The sequence below is a fragment of the Urocampus carinirostris genome, chromosome 12 (assembly GCF_059441175.1).
Source record: "Urocampus carinirostris isolate Australia breed hairy pipefish chromosome 12, RoL_Ucar_1.0, whole genome shotgun sequence".
NCBI lineage: Eukaryota > Metazoa > Chordata > Actinopteri > Syngnathiformes > Syngnathidae > Urocampus > Urocampus carinirostris.
Genome location: NC_142360.1, coordinates 25485708 through 25504722, shown reverse-complemented (window position 1 = coordinate 25504722; position 19015 = coordinate 25485708). Strand labels below are relative to the sequence as shown.

Below are 19015 nucleotides of genomic sequence, written 5' to 3'. Positions count from 1 at the left end.
TGTATTAATGATGTTAAATGTGTATGTTTGAGAACTATCAGGGATATAATTTAAGTATAATAAAGTATTAAAATTGCGTGGCAGCAAGAACGTGCATTGATAGAGCATAGCATATTTACTTTGTATGAGTGAGCAATCCAAATTGATGAAAACAATTTCTGCTTTTAATTTGCACTCATCCTGCGTTCATAATTTTTTTAGTCACAGCATGTCAGTTAAAAAGCATGAAATCTAAAACTGGGCAAAACAGGAAAGAACACAAAGTGGCGGAGGAATGGGTGGGGGCGACTTTCCACCTCATTCATCACATAACTGAACACTGGTTGGCAGAAATGCAGACTGGCTCACATTCTGGACTAATATATTATTTGTTTAAACAACGGCAGCAACTATATATAATCATATATCTGCATGTTCTACAATGGTAAGAGGACGCCTATGAAATAGACTTCATCTTGGCCCCAACTGTCAAGTATGGAGGTAGGTCATGTTTGAGTGTTTTTGTTGCACATGGTGAGGTGATGTTATGATGTAATACGTCAAAGTTCTTTGGAAATAACCAGGTCCGTGTTCAACATATGTGAAACAACATGAACTCTAGAAGGATTCCAAGATGCATACCAAATGCAGCAATAGTTTGTAACTTTTTGCATTTGGGTTGTGCTGGAGCAGTATTATTATTGCATCTTCAGAAAACAATCCGCTGATATTTAAGTTTTAGAGTATTTTCAATTAGATACACATATAATTCCATTCATTTTTGGTGTGATTGCACGAAAACATGTCAGGTCTTGGAATTTGGATATCCATGCAGAACAGGAATGTATACCTATTGTTCTCTGGAAGAGTGATGAGCAATGAGGAATTCAAACGTGCCATTTACAATTTAAACAATTGTTTTCCCCCTCAAAAGGTTCATTATAATAAACTGCATATTATTTTAAATATATTTATTCAATGCATTTTTGCAAAAGAAGAATGAATGTTTTAGTTGTTTAATGCGCAAATATTTGTACAGCCAGGAAGTTGCATACAGGATGTTTTAGTTTCCCTCTTTTCCGTAGCACAGAACAATAGCAGCCAATATCACATCTACTTTGACAGGTCAACAGATTTCATCTCTCACAATAACTAAAAGCCTTTGTAATGATTTACTGTATTTCTATTTGTTATTTGAGTACATGTTGTGGACAATTGGTGTCTAAAAAAATTGCTTTCTTGAAGGTAGTAGCTTACTAGTCTTCTAAACAAGGCAATCTGATTTATTTTGTGTTCGTAAGAAAAATCCAGCCGTTTTCTGCCATTTTACTTGACTTCTTCTTGTCAACTGACCAAAACATTACAGTTGCTTAGGATTTACATATGGATATTTCAAAATGTAATTTAACTTAAAGGGACAGTGTGTATTATTACACCCTTTAGATGTCGCTGTATTGGGCTTTGCAACTGGAAAAAAAGTGCTAAAAACAAGTTCCATTGGATCTTTGAAAAGTCTGAAAGGCAATGTTCTAAAAATAAGGCCTTGATTAGCATTAGAATGTCTCAAATCCAATTTTCACATGTTTAAGATTTATCTTTATTTCAACTAAAAATATTGAACTAAAGGGTCATTTTTCATGCTTCATGATACAAATGAGTAATGAAAGTAGCAGAAAAGTTATTTGGAATTAGTACTTACAGTATCTTCCAATTTTGACTGAGGATCCATGATATACTGTGAAGATACTTTTTATTTATTTTTGTCCATGGCTAAAACTTTGGAGAGTGCTATGTTTTCCAGAGAGAACATTTTCAACTGGACCAAGTGTGATTTAAATGGTGAATGAACTGAATTTATATAGCACTTTTCAAGTCACTGAAGACCTCCCAAAGCCCTTCACAATGTGCTTCACACGTACCCTTTCACACACCTACTCACACACCGATAGCAGCGACCGCCATACAAGGCACCTTCTGGTTTATCGGGGCAATTAGGGTTTCAGTGCATTCCCAAGGATACTTTGACATTTAACTCATAGCAGCTGGGAATCGAACCTGCGCTAGAAAAAAAAATCTATCATAATAATTTAGTTTCAAAAGGTGTTAACAAGGTCTTAGAGACTCTCCAAGAGAGTCTTGAATTTTACTCACCTTAAACTGTAGGAAACCTGCAAAAATCCCAAGGAAGAATACAAATTACAGACACTCAAAGTGACCAAACCGCACAAATTCTCTTCCCGTTTTTATGCCCAGCTTTTTGCGAGGCTTTTGTTTCCCCTAGTGGTAAAAAAAGTACAGAGGACAAAAAAAGAACAATATTTATTTGAATGATAAGCAAAAATTCATGAATTGTCATAGAAACATGCATTTTTTTGAAATATTCGGAGGTGGAGGAATTTGTATTTATTTTATATAACATTAGGTTCATGTAGAGGGAGCTGACATAATTGTCGACCATCTTGCTGCTAAGGGTACCCCCATTAACCTATAACCTTGTGGAAGGCTGGGCTAAAAAAATTGGAATAAAAAATATGCACTTTGGTCACTTAGAGTCTTTGTGGTTTTTAATCCTTCTTTTGCTTTTAATAACCTGTTTTCAGTTGCACTACACAACAGAGCGACATCCAGTGGTCAAATACTACACTGTGTCCCTTTAAATCAGGGGTTGCCAACCTTTTTGAAGCTGAGAGCAATTTTTTTGTTACTGATTAGCGCAAAAGGCGACCATTTTGCTATGCATATCTAAAATAACACGTTAATACTACTACACAGTACAGTGATATCTAGCGGTCAAATATTACGCTCCGTCGTCTCTTTAAAAAGTATCCCTCATATTTTTGTAGCAGTTCAGCTTGGTTCGGTGTGACAGCCTGGATACAGCTTCCGGCAGTGACAAGGAGCTGACCACGCGTTTCGACCACGGAGGTCCCTACCCCGAAGTTGAGCCCTCGCCTGCAGAATTGGCTCAGTGTGAAGCTGACGTAGGCACGCTGCTCAGCATTATCGCCGAGGTCAACAAAAAGATGGGCTCCCTAAAGGCACCCAGGTAGTCTTAGAAATAGTTTCTTATTTTGAGAGTTACTGTTTGGGTCTGGCGCGCCCCTGTCCAACAGATTGCGCTTAATAGGTTTGTAAATAGGACCAATGTGTCCAATTACCGCAAACCAGTACCTAATTAGCCTGACGCTCCATAAGGACACTTTGGACAGCACTCAGGGTCAGGTGAATTTTATTTTCCATCAGCCACTTTCCACCATCTATACAATTAACTTTTTGTAGTTTCGTCCTGGTTTTTAAAGTTAGGTTTTAGTATTTTTGTTTTAGACAATCATATTACCGTATTTTCCGCACTATAAGGCGCACCTAAAAGCCTTTATTTTTTTCAAAAGCTGACCATGCGCCTTATAATACAGTGCGCCTTATTTATGGATCAACATTAAGTTTTCCAACTAACTTGCAGCCGCCGACTAAATTTTCCCCCGAACGCCAAGTAGTACGCGGTGTATGCTGGGATTTATTTACCGGCGTTTCATTGGCTAACCAATGTGTCAATCATCATTTGAATCGATCACTATTGGCTAGTTATTCGGAGGTCAAGAAGCGGATCCTTTTTATCATTTACAGGCTGGCATTGGCTTAAACAGCAAAACAAAGGCTGCAATTGGCCGAAAAAGATGTGTCAATCATCAGTTGAATCGATCACTATTGGCTAAAGTTATTCGGAGGTCAAGAGGCGGATCCTTTTTATCATTTACAGGCTGGCATTGGCTTAAACGGCAAAACAAAGCCTGCAATTGGCCGAAAAAGATGAATGCGTATAGCACGTGGCTGACGGCACACAGAAAGCATTTTTTTCTATTCTGTATTTGTAAATATGTTATTCTCCTGGATTTACTGCACTCACGGATATAAGAGGACATTGGCTGCACATTATTATGTATGTCAAAAATAGGACCAAAAACGATTTTTTCGGGGTGCGCCCTATAACCCGGTGCGCCTCATAGTGCGGAAAATACGGTATTTTAGACCATTTGTTTGTTACTTTGATGATTTTTTGAATAAATACCATCATGCCATGGTTCCTGCATTTGGGTCCATTGGCTGCACATTATTATGTATGTCAAAAATTGGACCAAAAACGATTTTTTCGGGGTGCGCCCTATAACCCGGTGCGCCTCATAGTGCGGAAAATACGGTATTTTAGACCATTTGTTTGTTACTTTGATGATTTTTTGAATAAATACCATCATGCCATGGTTCCTGCATTTGGGTCCACCACAAAATCACAACAGTTACCAACCTATTGATACCGACTAAATTTTAAGACATTTTAAAATTAGCATTTACTCCTTTTTTAGTGAACCAGGCGATTTGAGAACCCCGAGAGCATCCAGCCCTCTGTTTCCTGACCTGCTGTCACACAGGCTCACGAAAAGCATCCCAGAAAAGAACAATACCTCTGGTGTCAAATGTAGACCTTCGCTGCCCTATCAAGGTTTTTCCTTCTTTTATTATTTATATATGATTTTCCACGTGTCATAACGGGAAAGTATATTAGGTTTGTAAAGACATGACTAAAAGTAAGTAGGAAATAAAAGTTTCATGTGGAAAAATTACAAAATCAAATAATACGTAAACAAAAGACAAATTCTAATACCCCATTATCTTTATCAATTTACAGTTAAAAAATCAGTCAATGCAAAAACGCAACATTTCAGATTAAACACACTTGATGAAAAATAATTCAAGGAAAGTAAGATTCAAATGTGGAATCTTTTTTGATGAAAGACATAAAAAATACCCCTGAGATTAACAAAATAATCAGTCCTCTGTCAAATCTGCTAAGTATTTTTATTATTTTATGTATTTTGCTGTAAACCATTAGATACAGTAATATAGAACCAATTAAAAAAGGCCAAGGTTGGGTATCAATTAATCACAATTTAAAAAAATATATTGCATAATTCATTTAAATGTATGATCGTGTGAAATCATTAATAACAGGCCATGCTGGCCTTAACATCTTACTCTTAAAGTGAACAAATGTACTTTTTTGAATCTTTATCTAAATCAGGCATGTAAACGTGCAGCCTGCAGGATAGATTAAGCCTGTTGTATGGTTTACATGAATTACTGAGTATGTAAAAAAAAAAGATGCAAGTCTCCAAGTAACTTCTATAAAAAGTTATGATTTGCTCTCTCAGTCTGCAAGAGGGCAATGTTGGGTTTGTATAGCGTGGTGAGTTGGTTCAGATGTAAACTGCATTTATTCAACTGATAAAATAAACCAGTTCACTCATTCAAAGCCAAACATGAAAATATTTGTTCCCCATTGTTTTTTGAATAAATCTGTTTGTGTTAAGAAAAGATCCCTTGTTATTTGTAATTATAATATGTAGAATAGGTTAAGAATGTAGTCTGAATGATAAAGCATAATAATGAAAAACAAAGCTGAAAATTTTGAGTTGACTTTCTTTTACTGGGCACTAAGAACAAAGAGTCTGGAGCCTGCCAAGCTTGAGTTTGACATCCCTGATTTGAATGGTTAGTCATCTTCACAATGATTCCTGTAGGAGGCAGTAGTGCCATGTGGAACGAAGTCAAGGTTGCCCTGGCTGCTGTGGAAGACTCACTCAACTGCAGACGGTACTGGGCAGCACCCATTACTTCCTCTGAGCGAGAAAAGCCCAAAGAACATCTTAGAGCAGCCCAGGACAGCTTGGTCAAGACGACCAAGGTAGAACCAAAACAGAGAACCAAGTAAAATATTGAATATTACCAAGTCAACATCCTTCTGTTCAACCTTTCTCCGCAGATATTGGAAGAGATGGAAAAGGAATTTGGGATTTTTTGTCCCCCAGATGTGACAAAGGAAACATTCGTGGAGGAAAAGCCTGTTGAATTGCCTCTCTTGCATGCTCCACCTGGAGGACTGCAGAGAGCACTCAGCATCAGCCTGGTGGAGGAGGAGAACAGCAAGGTTGTTCCAGAGGGGAAATACATGATTCATCTGTGAAATTAATTTTGATGGCTTATCTGTTTCACAATCAGATGTTGTTTTTGCTGTTTTCCAGCAGAATGCACCACAGAGGTCCTGGAGGTCAGCCATTTGCTCGCCTTCATATGGATCTTTTGCCACCGCTGGACCTCATAGTGTTGACCGCTCCTGCGCCTCCTTTCCTGGTTCTCCGTTAGTCCTAAGAAGAGCTGCAGGGGGCTCATTTTCTTCTGGAGGAGACAGCTCCCCACTGAGTCCCGTGACTGCAGGAAGTCTTTGTTCGAGCCCCAATGGAATGGAAGCTGAGACTGAACGGCTCAACAGGTTGTTTTGTCATTATCACTTAGTCTTCGGTCAATGACTTATGTTGTACTAATAGAGTGGTTCTCAAATTGTGGGGCGGCCCCCCCTGGGGGGTTTCCGAGGCTCCAACAAGGGGAGCACGGGAGCTTTTTTTTTGAACTTTCTCAAAAATTGTTTTGTTTTCACTTAGTGTCCATGTAGTGCTTAAGGCACAGAGTATAACCTTTGAGTATGAAGAGTAGACACAAAGAGTAGCAGTCCTTCAAGTGACCCAATGAAAAATGTATTTAACAGGATGCGGAGACAGGCCAGGAGAGAAGGGTTGAAGAGACAAACAAAGGTCTCCCATAGCATTTCACTGTGACCTTGGAGGGAGCTGAGCAAAGACCCGTGTGCTTGCTGTGTAAAACATGTTGGCAGCGGACTGCATGAAGCCAAATAAATTAAGGTGTCGCTTTAAAACAGTACGACCCACTCACGCTGATAAGACACTTTTTTTTCTCCAGTGAAAATGTGTCAAAAGACTGTGCGCCATTAAAGCATCACCCGCACTGAGACGCAAAACCAGTTTTTGGTGGCATTTCTCTTTTTAGCAAGGTCATTGGCACATGAGATTGGAAAACCCAAAGAGTAAGACTGAGTCCAAATGAAGACTAAAATCCTGAAATGGGGTTATGAACAAACCACGTATGTAATTGTCTTCATATATATTTATATATATATTGTTTTGAAAATATTAACCTCAAGATGCAAAGAATCCAAGAAGAAGAAAAAAAGAAAACAGGGACTAGAAGTTGAAAAGCCTCTGTCCACTTACCCTCTTGCTCTTTTTTGCTGGAAAAATGCTGAGTCAACAAAACCAAAAGTGCTGAGTGAGTTATTTTGGGGCATTTTTCACATCTAGGGTAACCTACCTGACAATCTGTGAAAGATGATGGTCATATTCAAACATATTCCTCTTTTCTCGCACGGTCAAACCTACAAACAGCGTTGCATTATCTTTTATTTTCCAGGTGCCTCGAAAAGCTGAAGGCTAGAAATGAGCGTCTGACGATTGCTTTGGAGCGAAAACGGACCGAGTGTGAGCGAATGAGCGTCACGCTAAAAAGGCGCGAGGCCGAGTGTTCTGCTATGCACCTGGCTCTCCGATACAGGTACACAAACGAATTATGCTTATCACTCATCCGCAACATTCCACGAGGTCAAAATCAGGCTGTGGTTTGTTGCCTTTTTCCAGCCAGGAGTGTGAAGAAGCCTACAGCAAACTCTTAAAGGTTTACGACGCTCAGAGGGAACAAAGCAGTCCTCTGCAGGCTGACGGTGGTAGGGCACACAGTTCAATTCAAAGTGTATATTGTCATATGCACAGTAAAGAACCACAAAAACTGCTGAATTATATTCTTACTTCGCTGTCCACACAGTTGTCAGTATAAAAAGAGAAACTAAGAAATTAAATACATGTATACATACAAGAATATTACGAATATCCAGAAATTGTGAAGTTGAATGAGAAAGAACTGCAACACTGACTAATTACACCCATTTAATATATTTTAGTTTAAACGTGGGCAGCACGGTGGAGCAGTGGTTAGCGCTTGTGCGGCACAGTTCTGAGTTCATGAGATCGAACCTCCTGTGTGGAGTTTGCATGACGTTCTCCCCGGTTTCCTCCCACATTCCAAAAACATGCATGTCAGGTTCATTTGCCAGTCCAAATTGTCCCTAAGTGTGAATGGGTGAGTGGGTTGTCTGTCTCTGTGTGCCCTGTGACTGGCTGGCAACCAGTTCAGGGTGTCCCCTGCCCACTGCCCGAAGATGGCTGGGATGGGCTCCATCTCCCCCACGACCCTACTGAGGACAAGCAGTGCAGATAATGGATGGATGGATGATGACAAGTGAGGCTATGTATCACCTGCCTCCCCAGACTGCACGCCACTGTGTGCATGCAACTGTTGATTGTTGGTTGTCGGACAAACACTAAATGTGGTTTTGTCCTCTGCAGGATTCGATAAACAACAGCAGCCCGGCAGTCAAAAGCCGAATATATCAAGTGAGGAATTGTCAACCTCCTTCGCCATACCCGAGACAGAAACACGCGCAGCGCAGAGGTGATGTTTGAAAAGACAATCAAAGCAGTAACCGCAATTATTCACTTTGAATTCGCATCTCCAGAACTCCTGAGATCAGCGATCGAGAAATTGCTTTGCGTCAGCTGATTGAGCGGCTGAAAAGAAAGCGCGCCGCCTTTTACCTCTCCAGGCCGCGTCCACATCGGGCGGACGGCAAGTGGAGCCCGGATGTCTCCGATCCTAACCGTCCCAGAGTGGGACACATCAAGCCCGTTGAAGGCAGGAGGGACAAGACCGATTTGCTGCATGAACTGATCACAGGCAGGGTAAGAATACACGACGTCCTCAAAATTATAAGTCTCGATCTCAATATGTCAATAAATTGATCACTCAATCTATCACCGGCAAATTAAATCGACTCGAAAATGTATGTAAAGTTCGCCCAAAAATCAAATTAAAATTGAAACCATGAAACATTCCCTGTCTGAGTGTCAGATTTTAACAGCATCCAGTGGAATGATTTAAAAAAATCAATAAGATTAGAGCTAATAACATGATTAGGGCTAATGTTGCTATTAAAATAAGCAACATTTTCTGCCTATAGAGTCAGATTTGGCCAACTGGCATTGAACGTTGGGCATTTTAAGTATTTATTTTTTCTCAAGTGGTAAAAAACTTTAAAAAACAAAACAAAAAAAAACATATTTATTTGAATAAGCAAAAATATATGAACTATCATGAGCATGCATTTTTTTACCCATAGGTTGACACATTTTTATTCAGTTTACACAACAGGAGCCCCACCTAGAGGGGACTGACATGATTATCCACCATCTTGCTGCTACGGGTACCCCCAAAACCAAAAACCTCACCAAATGAAAAGTAAAATTCCGCGGTACGATCTTTGAGTTTTTCGTAGATTGTATTTTTTCTTGTGCATTGTCGTAAGAATCGATTGATTTGGGTTTTTCGGGGCCAATACTAATCATTACTATTACGTTTTTAATACTGGAAAAAGAAATAAAGACTATTTGTTATAAATTTAAAAAGAACTTTAATTGCTTTCTGAAACTTTTTAAAGTAAATTAAAATTTCAACACAACTAACATGACTAATATTACATTTAAACCAAAAACTAACAGTGCAGCAAATAAAATTAGGCTTAGCAGCAACTTGTATAAAGGTGCTTAAAATCTTAATAGCTCCTTGATTTTTTTTTCACAATAAATAAATAAAAATTCGATACAGCGCATGACTTGAAATAATGTGCATCAAAATTTCAACGGAGCTTGCAAATTGTTTTGGAGCCAGATTGATGAATTTATGTTATGGTAACAGCTAATCACTCGGCCTTTCACTTTAGCGTGCTTTTCATGCTCTCTCAACCACAACCACACACGCGTGATTGAGAAACTAATGTTATGATACGAGCTGATATATCAGTCTCCACTCGAACGTGTTTCCCTAAGACAAGTTAACTACACTTTTCACCGACTTTTTAAAATCTCAATATTCTCAGCAGTCTTGTCTCACAGGCCTTTATTTACTTTGCTGTAACGATACTCTTCCTGCATCAGTGGCTCCGCCCTCAGTCCCTTATCCAATCAGAAGGAGTGGGGTTGGTAGCGAGGAGAGAGATGCTCGGCTGCTTCTGAGCCTAAGTAATCGGCCTTTAGAAAATTTACAAATGCTGAGACCCATATCTGTCAAATTTCCAAATATCTGTGCCAATAATTGGCCCGTTTTATAATCCGTCGACCTCTACTCTGTACCACTCATTTTTGTTGGCACAAAACAGTACAACTTCTAGTGGTTAAATATTTTGGTGTCCCTTTAAAGTATTACGTTCCATAACAACATTCTGCACTTAAAATAAGAAAAATTATTAGCAAAATTTCATTTTATAATAGTATTGCTTGTCAAGATTTATATTTAATTATATATTACATCACAAATAAATTCAACTTCAGAAGAAAAAAATACTAACTAAAATAAGCAAAATCATCAATACTTTTTTACATATGTTGCACACAAGTTAAGGTGTGAGCAGGGAAGAGTCAAACCTTAGAATTACTTACTAAAATTAAAAATATATAACAAGAAAGTTTTTGTGTCAATGACACCCAATGTCTGCAGTAACGTCTGCTTATTTAGGAGGAGATGTCAGATCTCCGAGCTTTGATTCGTCTGAAGGAGAAAGAGCTGAGGTGCCTGGAGTGGAGCCTGGCAGCGAGAAAAACACAAGAGCTGCCTGAAGTGAGAGTTCCCGAAAGCCCCCAAGAGGAGCTGGAGGGCGGCAAGACCCAACAACAGGTAGCAGCGCACCTTCCCATGACTTTGTCAAGTTTTCCACAGTCAAGGTGAAACGTACAAGAGGGAGTAGGACGCTTGTCTTTAGTGGCACACCCAATTCAAATCTGGGTGCCCCACCTGGGAAATCATCCAGTTAGCTAGCAAAGCAGAGAATCCCAGCGAGCCAGAAGGATATTTTGGTCAAACAAGGTCTTTGGATGAGAACTGCTCTCACACCTCTGTCACTGTCAAAGAACAATGATATGTATCCTCATCAATATTGTGTGTGTTCCTGAAAAATAGTTATTTGATAGATAGAAAGATAGATAGATAGATAGATAGATGGATAGATACCGTAAATTCCGGACTATTGAGCGCACCTGATTATTAGCCGCACCCACCACATTTTAAGAAAATAACCGCTTTTGTACTTACACAAGCCACACCTGCATATAAGCCGCATGCGCCCACATTAAAACATGTAACACAATCACGAAATTGACCCAAACCCGACTTTGAGTCCCGCAATTGTATGTGGTTTGAACAAATTTATTGACACTAATAACAGCAAACAAACAATGTGAGGTTTGAACAACCCCTCTCGAGAATCTTAACAGCGATCAAGCATATTCACAATTTTGTTATGTCTGACAATATGACGTTTTAACAATTTTTTCTGACATTTTTAACATCAATTAAGCAATTTCGTTATATCATATCCCAACAATATGAGTTATTATCGACACTTTTAACATTCACAATTTTCTTATATCATGTTCTAACAATATGAGGTTTGAACAATTTTTATCGACACTTTTAACAACAATTTTCGAGAATGGTTGTTCAAACCTCACATTGTGTTTGCTGTTAAACGTCATATTGAAATATAAAATTGTGAATGTGCTTGATTGCTGTTGAGATTGTCAAGAGGGGTTGTTCAAACTTTACACTGTTTGTTTTCTGTTATTAGTGTCAATAAATTTGTTCAAACCAAAAAAAAGCAGTTAACCAATGTAACTGAATATGAAGTACACAGTCCAAAAACATCAGCCGGCAAATTGATCGTAAAATGACACCGGTACTTAAGATATGACGCAGACCTGCAGAGTCCGGGTCCTGTTCAAAATAATCCATGGAAAAAAAAGTATATTTCCAAAGGTAAGGGTGGGAAAAATATATATCCACTATTGTCCGCTGCGTCCACAAACACGTCTCACCTTTACTCCACTTCCCATCAGCCCCCGTTGTATTCGCCCCTTCATTTTCGTGGAAAACATATCAGAATAAGTCTCTAAAATAAATACATTACAAAAATATACAGTTGCAAATACATATCATACATGGTTACACATATTTACAAAGAAAGACGGTACACCGAGAGAGTTTTCAAAGCTTTAATAATAATATTATAAATGTCATCCCAAACCGTGTCTGTGAAGGGTACCAAAACGCTACTAGGAACACGCTCGCAATACAAGGAAACGGGTCTGTTAAAAAAAAAATACGGTATCTGTAAAAATCATGGTAAACCGTGCTCATCTTCCTTCTTATAACTGACGTCATTAAAGTTGTCCTCCCCAGTATGGGAAAAAGACTTTGTCATATAGACGTCGTCCTACACTCCTTTATTCAAAAATACGCTAGCAACACACTCGCATATATTTTACTTGTCTAAATCTTACCATTTGTACTCGAGCGCCGCTGGTGGGTGTTAGAAAAACTACATAAATTAGCCGCATCACTGAATAAGCCGCAGGGTTGAACATTTGGGAAAAAAGTAGCGGCTTATAGTCCGGAATTTACGATACTTTATTCATCCCCGTTGGGAAATTCACACTTCCAGCAGTATCCTTGTGTTGAAAATAAAACAATAATAAAGTAAAAGAAATATAATACATAAATACCCAATGTAACGTGGTAATATAGAGTTTTAGGTAGTGCTACATAAAATACACACTGTAATAAAAACAGGGTAATATGCAATGTGGGGGTGTGGTTTAATGTGGGCTTTTACTCCCCCGGGTGGAGTTAAAGAGCCTCATGGCATGAGGAAGAAATGATCTCCTCAGTCTGTCCGTGGAACAAGACTGTGACAGCAGACTGTCACTGAAGCTGCTCTTCCGTTTGGAGATGATGCTGTGTAGTGGATGTGATGAATTGTTCATGATTGACCGCAGCTTTTTCAGTGCCCGTGTCTCAGCTACAGTTGTCAGGCTGTCCAGCTCTGTGTCCACAACAGAGCCCACTTTCCTCACCAGTTTACTAAGAAAAGAGGCATCCTTCTTCTTAGTGCTGCCTCCCCAACACGCTGCCGCATAGAAGAGGGCGCTTGCCACAACAGTCTCATAGAACATTTGCAGGAGCTTTTTGCAGATGTTGAAGGACACCAGCCTTCTGAGGAAGTACAGTCGGCTTTCACCTTTCCTGCATAGAGCTTCTGTGTTGGCAGTCCTGTCCAGTTTGTTGTCCAGCTGCACACCCAGGTATTTGTAGGTCTGGACAAATTCTACACATTCTCTTTTGATGGTTACAGGAACCAGGTGAGTTCTAGTTCTCCTGAAGTCCACCACCATCTCCCTGGTCTTGGTGGTGTTCAGGTGCTGGTGTTAGCGTCACTCCATTGGACAAGTCCTGAATCAATTTTCTGTACTACTCCTCCTGCCCACTTCTGATACATCCCACGTTGCTAGTTACTTCATCTAAAAAGTTATTCGGTCACCCCCCAGGATACTGATACCAAAAATGTGTGCGTTACTCTCAAAGTAACTAGTTACTATTTACTGTATATACTCTCTTTAAAGCAGACCCCCTTAAAAGATTTGCTTGAACATCAGCCCGGTTCTTTTATCTTAAATGCATACCTGTCAACCTCCACGGCTCCATGCCCGTACAAACTGTCGTATTTTCCCGTACAAAATACAAAATAATTGTACACCATTTTTTTTTCCAGAATGATGCATGATGGGAAATCCCCAGTTGACAGACGCATGCACACAGGATCATCAAACCGCACGCTCCGATTGCAACGAAAAAAAAACGATACCGAGATAGAGGCTTCCGCGGCGAACTCCCCTGACTTGATTGATTTGCCGTTTCGTGATAGTCGGTGTATAGTCCTGTATACCGGATGGTACCCATCATTGACAAAGTTGCGTTTTTCCGTACAGATTTCCTTGTACGTCGTACTCTTCTTAAAATGCATAAAAAACGTACTTTGTACGGCAAAACCGTACAGGTTGACAGGTATGTAAATGCTCGCTATACTTTAAATAAGAACCAGGAGGCTGCATATTCTCTTTTATCTATTTACTGTATGTCTAGGGTCGTATGTGACAACATGAGTGATGCATTGGCAATGAGAGGACACTTAAATCCGTGATCTGCATTTAGTAAGTAGCGGAATAACGCAGTAACGTAACTTGTAGTAACGGCAGTAGGGTTGTGAAAATAATGTAATATCGCAATAGCGCGTTACAGTACTCTTTACAGAGAATGATACTCATACTAAAAAGAACAGTTTTAATGTTCTTTGTCTTTTTTAGGGGCTGTACGACAACGAAGATAAAGCGTGCAGCGATGGTGACGAGTCTGGGCTCAAGTCGAGTCCTGTTTTGAAAGAACTACAGGCGCTACTTCAAAAGTAAGAGCTCACCTTTCATCTTTAGCATCTAGATTTCTTTGACCTGAACTTATCTTACCTGATCGCTGCTAAATACAAGATAATTGCTTCGACTTTTTTTGTGTTTCTATGCATCTGATCATGTCAACACAAGAGAGACAAAAAAAGAGATTAGCGGATATAGTATATTCGCATATACCAGGGATGTCAATCTTAATTTGGCTCTGGAGCCGGATCCACCCTTTCTGTTCTGAATCAGTAAAAACAATATCAACTTAAACATTTTAGCTTACTATAGTTTTTCAGTATTATGCTTCATCATTCAGCCTTCTTTAGTAGCCGACCCTACATATTATGATAATGGCTCATAAGGGATACTTTCCAAGCATCACACATTTAGTCACAAACAATGGGGGGAAATACATCTTCATGTTTGGCATTAAATACATTAACAGTTAAGTGAGCAGGTTTACACCTGAACCAACTAATCATGCTATTACAAACTCCGTCCTAAGTGGGACCTATGAAAAAAGATAATTTTCCCTGTAATGTTGTACTTTTAAATGAATAAAATAGTAATACAAAATATAAGTTTTAGCAGTGCATAGGCAATATGATTACAAACTACTTGGCTGGGCCTAATGAAGTTGATTGTATATCATTTACTGCCCTCTAGTGGGCAATGGGACCATTTGGTTTGCATTTATTTAAAAAATCATAACTTTTGATAAAAATGACGTAGAGACTCATTTCTTTGTTTGACATACTCAGAATTGTAGGGCGAGCCGTTTGTTTGACATGCCCGACATAGACAGTGGCCCCTCTACCTACAAGATCAATTCATTCAGTGATCATGCTCGTATCTTGAACAATTGGTTCCCATAAGAAATAAGTGAAAATCAATAGATCCGTTTCGGGCTTCCCAAATAAATAGCCAAATTGCTCAGAAAAACATCTTCCTGATCACCAGAAATACATACACATAGTAATTGAAAATAAAAATAAAATAATAATATCATATTAACAAAATAAAATGCGAGTTTATTTTGGGTACTTACCTTGGAGCGAGTCCCCAATATAACAGAAATAAGTATATTATTTTCGTTATTTTTGGCCTTTCTTGTAACTGATTTTTAATCCAAATAAGTCAAGATAATTTAAATGAGCAAAACTATTATGTGAGCAGATAAATACATAAATTTATAGTCAACCATATTTATTTGTTCTTCTGATTTTCCCTTTATTTTAGTTTAAAAGGTAGCCAAAGTAGAAAAATAATAATTAAAACATGAAAACATGACCTCACATAGAAGTAGGCATTAAATGTTGCTCATTTTGATATTTATTTCCATTAAAAAAAGGCAAATGAAAATATTTTTAAATATAGAAATATAAAAAAAATATGAAAAACATTAAAGGATAATCATTTTGCTCATTTCTTAAAACTTTTTTTTTATTAACTTTTTTATAGTGAGAAGATAAATTGTTTCAGCAAAATGACAGTGAGGTGATCGGAATTATTATCCTTTGTTGCCTACTTTGAGATATATTTTGTCAGTCTTTAGAGCAGGGGTCTCCATGGTGGTGCTTGCCTTCTAAGGCATGTGGACCTTTTCTGAAAATAGCTCACTGGTGCTGGGTCATCGTGATTTTCTAGTAAAATGTTGTTTTAGTGGTTGACTAAGTCGATTCAACCCTACTTCCACTAGTTAACCTGGTAATAACACAGTAACACCGTAGTAATAACATTATAAATTGTTGTTTTAGACCTGCATGTGAAAGTGGGTGCCCTTTGCGCTAAACAGTAACAAAAAGTAGCTCTCAGCTTGAAGTTAGGAGACCCCTGCTCTAAAGTCTAGTACTTTCGAGAACCACAGCTTCAAGGTAAGGTCAATAAAATGCCACAATTTATCTTCTCCTCTCTGTCTTTTAGAGAGCAAGCCCTTAAAAAGAGACTGGCTTCGGTTTATGAGTCTCTAAACACAACGTCGCCTGAGTTCGCCTCAAACAGCGAAGAGCACGCGGATCGGATTGCGCAAGCGCACAGGTACAGAATTACTTGTCGGAATTCCCGAACGTGCGGTATGTGCAGTGTGAAACGGAATCCCGTGTCATTCCAGCAAGGCCTTGAGCTCGTACAGGCAAATTCGTCGAAAGTACAGGGAGCAAGTGTGGAAGCTGGAGCAGAAACTCGCCGCCACAGTGGACAGTCAGCATGTCCACAGTGACCACACAAAGGAAGATTCTGACTGGAGGAGGGAAGAAACCGTTCTGTGATCTAATTACTTTTACTTTCATGTTGTGCTCTAAAGCTTTGTTTTGCTCTAAAATATTTGGAACAAGCACGGGAGGCAAACTTTTTGAGTCGCAGGCTGTATTGGTTTGAAGACATTTTGGGACAGAGAAAGAAAAATGGCTTATGTATGTATTTTTTATATACGTCGATTGAGAGTCATAAATCCGATTGTTTGGCAAAAGATGAGATTACGTAAGCCGATCCTTTTTTGCTCATTTGCAATTACCTGTACAAGTTTATGTTTTATCGTCTATTTGTTTATAAAGGCACCATTAATTCCAATTGGTTTTGAAACACTCAAAAGATACAAACAATTATATTTATTTACAAATAAAAACTAATTAAAAGTGCGGGTGTTACTCTGGTGACGTCACAGCTCAGGAAGTCAAAGACGAGACAGGCTGTCTTCAAAAAGTACAGTGGAACCTCGGTTCTCAACCATAATCCGTTCGAGAACCCTGTTCGAAAACCGATTTGTTCGATCACCGAAATCGTTTTTCCCACTAAAAGTAATGTAAAATCGTCTTCATCCGTTCCAACACCCTGAATGTTTACCATGAACGTAAACATGAAGCTAACCCAGGCTAATCGTACGAAAGATTACGCTAACATGAACGTGTAAAAATAAAAAAATCAGGTCATTTACACGTCATTTAGCACCCGGGTCTCCACAAAAAGTGGGGAGCGGTTAAAAGATAAAGAAAAAAATTATGAATAGGATTTCTTACCTTTTTGGTGGTCTGCAGAAGCCATGCTCTATTCCCTTGAAAGAAGGGAAACTTGCACACCTTCTTTATATTTTGCTATTATTTCTTTCTGAAATGCAATAGTTGTACGCACTACTCTTCTTTTTCCACCTGTAGCAACTTTGCTGCTTGCACCGACCTTCTTCGGAGGCATAATTAGGGGCTAAAACACTCCGTTCACCGATATTAAAAGCGAAAGCGAAAAGAAGTGCGCGCCCACGTGATAACAGTTCTTCACGAGGGGTGGGGGAAATCTACACGATCTACACCCGTACACCGCTCAGCATCGCAACCTAGCGTACTGGCGTTCGAACTCCGATTTTTTGAACGAAAAGCGAAGCAAGAATTTCTCAAAATTTTTGGTCGAGAACCGATTTGTTCGAACTGAGAGGCGTTCGAAAACCGAGGTTCCACTGTATTACCTTGGGAAATAATTGGCATATACCGATGAAATATATGTAGATTTTATGCATAACCATGTATTATTTTCTCACATTTCTAATATTTTAGAATTTGGGTTGAGCTTTCGAGGGTTTTAACTTATTATTCAATATCAATATATATGTATCTTTTTTCCACCGCGTGGTGTTTGAATAATACACAATGTACCTCAAAAGCCATCAGGAAACTACAGACGCTGCCCTACTTACAAACGAGATTCCAGACGATCGTTCATAAGTTGAATTTGTCTGTAAGTTGCTTCAGTGCTATATTTTGTATGGAATGTATGTTTAAGGTTTATGTAAGTATGTTTAAGGCTTGTATTAGTAACCTGGATTGTTTTGTCTTCAAAAGTAAAAATGTCATAAAATAATATGCTCTATAAAGATTAATAAAGTTCAGTTTACCTTTTGGAAGATCAGCTTCAAGAGGTGGTAAAAAGTGGCCAAGCGTCCTGACCGTTTTCTCAACCGCATCAAGCTTTTTTATTCCACTTTCATTTAAAAAAAACACAGCACGCCTCTTCTTTACACTTTACAGCAACAATATTGAATGGATGCACAAGATATTAAACAATAAAAATGTCAAAGTTCTTAGCTTGCTAGAGATACAATACATGTAGTATGTTTACACACACAAACTAGGAAGTAGAAGCCGGATTTCTTCTTCGGGGTGGATGCTGGGTAAGTGTAAATGTAAACGGTCTGTCAGGACCAGGACAGGAAACAGAACCCACTCGCGTAACGTTACTCACAATTTATTGGGGAGAAGAGAAAGGAGCGCACACTCGATCCGGAGATCGTTGGTCGCGAGGGGTAGATTGCTCGGGACACGGAAGTGGTCAAAATCAAACAGATCGTGGCGAGAGCAAAACAGGAGCAAAAACACAGGAAAAAAACTGAGATTCACAGGGCTTGGCAAAACAAGAGCAAAACCACAGGAAAAACAAAGAATCTCAGGGTTTGACGTGTCAAAACAGAGTTTCGCAGACGCTCTGACAAAAGGCGACTCACAGGACAGCATTTAAGTAGTCACAGGGAGCAATCTGTCAACGAGTTTCAGCTGGTGTCCATGGGCGGGGCCAATTGGGCGCCCTGGCAACCGTGACATGGTCTGCATTTACATAGCACTTTTCAAGTCAATGATGACCTCCCAAAGCGCTTTACAATGTGCTTCACACTTTCCTTTTGACACAAACTAACTAACCGATAGCAGCGTCAGTCATGCATCCCGAAAAAAATGTCCGCATCAACCGTTTTTCATAAGTCAATT

General features: G+C 39.1%; 1 protein-coding gene across 1 annotated transcript; it reads left to right on the top strand.

Moving 5' to 3' along the window:
• Positions 1-328: 328 nt before the first annotated feature.
• On the top strand, positions 329-18187 carry ushbp1 (Usher syndrome 1C binding protein 1). The gene is made up of 14 exons (XM_088349374.1): positions 329-480; positions 2823-3025; positions 4338-4474; positions 5553-5716; positions 5795-5959; positions 6054-6301; positions 7294-7434; positions 7518-7603; positions 8283-8388; positions 8453-8675; positions 10504-10662; positions 14184-14281; positions 16194-16307; positions 16381-18187. The coding sequence occupies exons 1-14, from the start codon at positions 475-477 to the stop codon at positions 16535-16537; spliced, it is 2007 nt and encodes a 668-aa protein (XP_088205500.1). The 5' UTR covers positions 329-474; the 3' UTR covers positions 16538-18187.
• The last annotated feature ends 828 nt before the right edge of the window (positions 18188-19015 follow it).

What these genes read in the sequence shown, in the direction of transcription:
- ushbp1 (XM_088349374.1), top strand. An exon ending in CACCTGGCTCTCCGATACAG is followed by an intron (nt 7,435 to 7,517) that starts GTACACAAACGA and finishes GCCTTTTTCCAG; the next exon opens with CCAGGAGTGTGAAGAAGCCT. An exon ending in GAAACACGCGCAGCGCAGAG is followed by an intron (nt 8,389 to 8,452) that starts GTGATGTTTGAA and finishes TCGCATCTCCAG; the next exon opens with AACTCCTGAGATCAGCGATC.